Here is a 3,403-nt window from a genome sequence, read left to right on the forward strand (position 1 = left end):
TAAAATGGGACATTACATGTGATTAATTTAAATGTTGTTTTATATGATATAGTTGAAGGTAATGGCTGATTCATCATCTTCATCGGGTTCTGCATCAGATGTAGAGCCTACCGATCCCAGCATGTACATCATACCTGGGCCGTACAGATGGGACGTCCTTCGTCAGAGGACGCAGCGTGCTCATATTTCACAGCGAGCGTGGAATACGGAGCATGTCAGGAAAATAAAGACCAGACGTGGGAAGCCAACAGGGGGCCACCTACCAGCACTATCCTAGAGGTTGTCGCAGACTACCTGACACAGGCAGGATTTATACATGTTGCCCGGATGCGACATGCGACATATCCAGGTATGCAATTTAACTTGTTTTGTATTTATGTAATTATTTAATATCATTCGTTAACACGGTATAATTGCATAATTTATCACAGATCGATGCCCCTTTAATTAGTGCTCTGGTTGAGAGGTGGAGACCAGAGACACATACTTTCCACATGACCCAAGGTGAGATGACTATCACCTTGCAAGATGTGGCAGGCATATTGGGCTTGCCTACTGACGGGCTGTCGTAACCGGCTCTACCTCTGAGGATTGGCCCGCTGCTTGTGGGGTTGTAATTGGCGCAGTTCCACACCCAAATGAGTTCCATCATTCAGGTGACTTGCGTATCTCATACTTAGATCGGTTATATACCCAGTGGACCGATCATACTGGGGATCATGATGTCGAGATCTACTTCACAAAGGCGCACATTGCCAGGATGCTGGGTTCTTGGTTGCTGGCGGACAAGTCTGGAGGCAGCAATTTCGGTTATCGGCTAGTCCCGTTGCTTGGGGGAGGATTTGATGAGATTGACCGCTTCAGCTAGGGATCTGCGGTTCTGTCACACCTATTCAGGAATTTGTGTGAATTGACAGATGTCGGTCGATCTGACATAGGTGGTTGCCATATTCTCCTTCAGATCTGGGCATGGATACGATTCCCACCCATTGCTCTGCCGCCTCCTCCTCATCCAGAGCCGGGCACGCATTATGGATGCTGGTATGCTTTGTTAAACATAGAAAATAACGCTAATGATTTATCATATATACTATCTGTATACTTCTTGATTATGATTGCTGATGTATGTTTCTGATGACAGGTTCAATACAGTAGCAAAGTTTAAACCTAATGAGGTCACTCATTATCGGGCAACCTTGGATACACTTTGTAGAGATGAGGTATGGTAGTCCATACTTAGTATGTTGTTATTTCACATTGCATGAATATTAATTTGTAACTCCTTATATTCAAATTTCATTTTGTGTGTAGGTGGTGTGGCAACCATATATCGATTACCAGTGGCTGGACGTGACTGCACACGAGCAGTACCTTTGGCTTGCCGTCAGTCCCCTTATTTACTTTCACACCGTAGAGGCATGTCAACCGGATATGTGCATGCGGCAGTTTGGACTGGATCAACCCATCCCGGAAGTGAGCAGAAAGTTGAGAGGGATACATGATCATACTCTACGGGGGAAGGTTGAAGAGAACTGGAGGCGTAAGCTTAGTCCTTGGATAGCAAGATGGCAGGCCAGGGAGCATCATATTGTTGTGCCCCCTCCATTACCAGGGTTGATGTCACCTAATCATGCGTACATGGAGTGGTACAGAGCGAGGGGAAAGAGATACATCTCTTGGAGGGCAACAAAGTTGGGACGAATGGTGAGTTTGTAACATTTGTGCAAACATACATATTTTACATTTTATAATGACATTGCTAACACATTTTGTTATACAGATTGACGGGCTAGAAATGTTGTATCATGCAACAACTACAGAGAAGTTTTCACGAGTCGGTTTAGAGTATATCCATGAGGAGATTGGCAGGCTTATTGGAATATTTCGGGAGAATTCACGAGTTGATGAGCCTGGACCTGAGGCACCACTAGCCCAGACACATCAGGATCTGCAGTTATCCCAGGATGTTCCCCGAAAGCGAGTTGAGGGACGCGGATTAGGACGTACCCTCGACCAAGTTACTTGTCAGGAAGACATCGTCTATGTACGTGAACGAACTCTGCCTAACACTTAAAGCAGCAGCAGCGGTGTGACTACACAGATACTTAAAGGCCTTAAACTTTCCACACTGACAGAATCTCTGTGGGAGATTGACAGAATATGAACGCTCCCAACCAGCATCAACCTCGAAGACGGTATGTTCCACATTGTATGCACGAACGTGGTGGCCTGTTGCATCTACCTGGTTTTTCTTGACCAATTCAACAACATTTTTGCAGTGACGATGACCTGATTCAAGTTGTACAACAACATTTGTTCCTCTCTCAACAAAATATTGAACCAATATGCTATATGTATGCTTAACCAATGGAGTTATAGGCATATTTCTGGCCCCCTTCAAAACCCTGTTCACAGATTGTGCCAAATTTGTTGTCATATGACCGTACCTCCGTCCTTCAATATCGTAGGCTCGCGACCACTTTTCCTTAAGGATGGCATCAATCCACTCAGCAATTTGAGGACTACTTTCACGAAAGCTAGCAAGATTCCTTTCAAAATCAACCATGGCTCAAGTATAACCTGCACATAATGGACATCATCGAATTAAACATAAGTTGAGAAACATAATGGAAATAAATAAATACGCATCTAATCAATGAGTATACCTAAATTCTTTAACATCCGCTTCAAACCTTCATTCCGAAACTTTTGATTGAAGTTGCTTGCAATATGACGAATACAAAAGACGTGATATGCATTTGGTGGCTGCCAATTAGGATTTTTCTCCACAGCAGATATTATACTACGATGCCGATCAGAGATCAAACATATGTTTGACATGTCAGTAACATGAGCATGAATATTAACAAGAAAAAAGTCCCATGCATCCAAGGTCTCGCCTTCAACGATGGCAAAAGCAATCGGTAAACATTCATCATTACCATCTTGGGCTGTGGCCACCAACAATTTGCCTTTGTACTTCCCATATAAATGTATTCCATCAATTTGTATGACGGGTTTGGCAAATTTGAACGCCTCACAACACTGTCTAAACGTCCAAAATATGCGATGAAACACCTTTTTTCCAGTCACTAAGGTCTGCTCTGCATAAAGGTCATTTGTTTGGATATGATAAAATGAACCTGGAGAAAAGCGAAGCATGTATTCGCACCACCTTGGCAAAAAAGCATACGATTCCTCCCAATCACCGTACATAATTGCCATCGCTTTCTGCTTCGCATACCACGCCTTTCTGTAGGAAACTTTAAAGCCATATTTAGAGGTTATCCTTTCTTGCACCAAAGAGATTGACACAGATGGTTCTTCCTTTATCATCCCTGTATTGAAGAGTTCCCAGACTCGATAACATCGAAAAAATTGTTTCTTTACACAGCTTTCCACC

The 3,403-nt window shown here is 43.3% G+C and overlaps 1 protein-coding gene across 1 annotated transcript; it reads left to right on the plus strand.

Moving 5' to 3' along the window:
• The first annotated feature begins 334 nt into the window (after window positions 1–334).
• On the plus strand, window positions 335–2,074 carry LOC133299542 (serine/threonine-protein phosphatase 7 long form homolog). The gene is made up of 7 exons (XM_061499010.1): window positions 335–349; window positions 432–537; window positions 627–809; window positions 918–1,041; window positions 1,142–1,220; window positions 1,312–1,704; window positions 1,781–2,074. The coding sequence occupies exons 1-7, from the start codon at window positions 335–337 to the stop codon at window positions 2,072–2,074; spliced, it is 1,194 nt and encodes a 397-aa protein (XP_061354994.1).
• The last annotated feature ends 1,329 nt before the right edge of the window (window positions 2,075–3,403 follow it).

This window comes from Gastrolobium bilobum, unplaced genomic scaffold (assembly GCF_033153095.1).
Source record: "Gastrolobium bilobum isolate Gb01-03AN ecotype WA unplaced genomic scaffold, APGP_CSIRO_Gbil_v1 utg85676, whole genome shotgun sequence".
NCBI lineage: Eukaryota > Viridiplantae > Streptophyta > Magnoliopsida > Fabales > Fabaceae > Gastrolobium > Gastrolobium bilobum.

Bases quoted from the DNA above. Each gene is read 5' to 3' on its own strand.
- LOC133299542 (XM_061499010.1), top strand. The intron at 1,042-1,141 runs GTATGCTTTGTT...TTCTGATGACAG, and splicing joins GGCACGCATTATGGATGCTG to GTTCAATACAGTAGCAAAGT. The intron at 1,705-1,780 runs GTGAGTTTGTAA...TTTGTTATACAG, and splicing joins CAACAAAGTTGGGACGAATG to ATTGACGGGCTAGAAATGTT.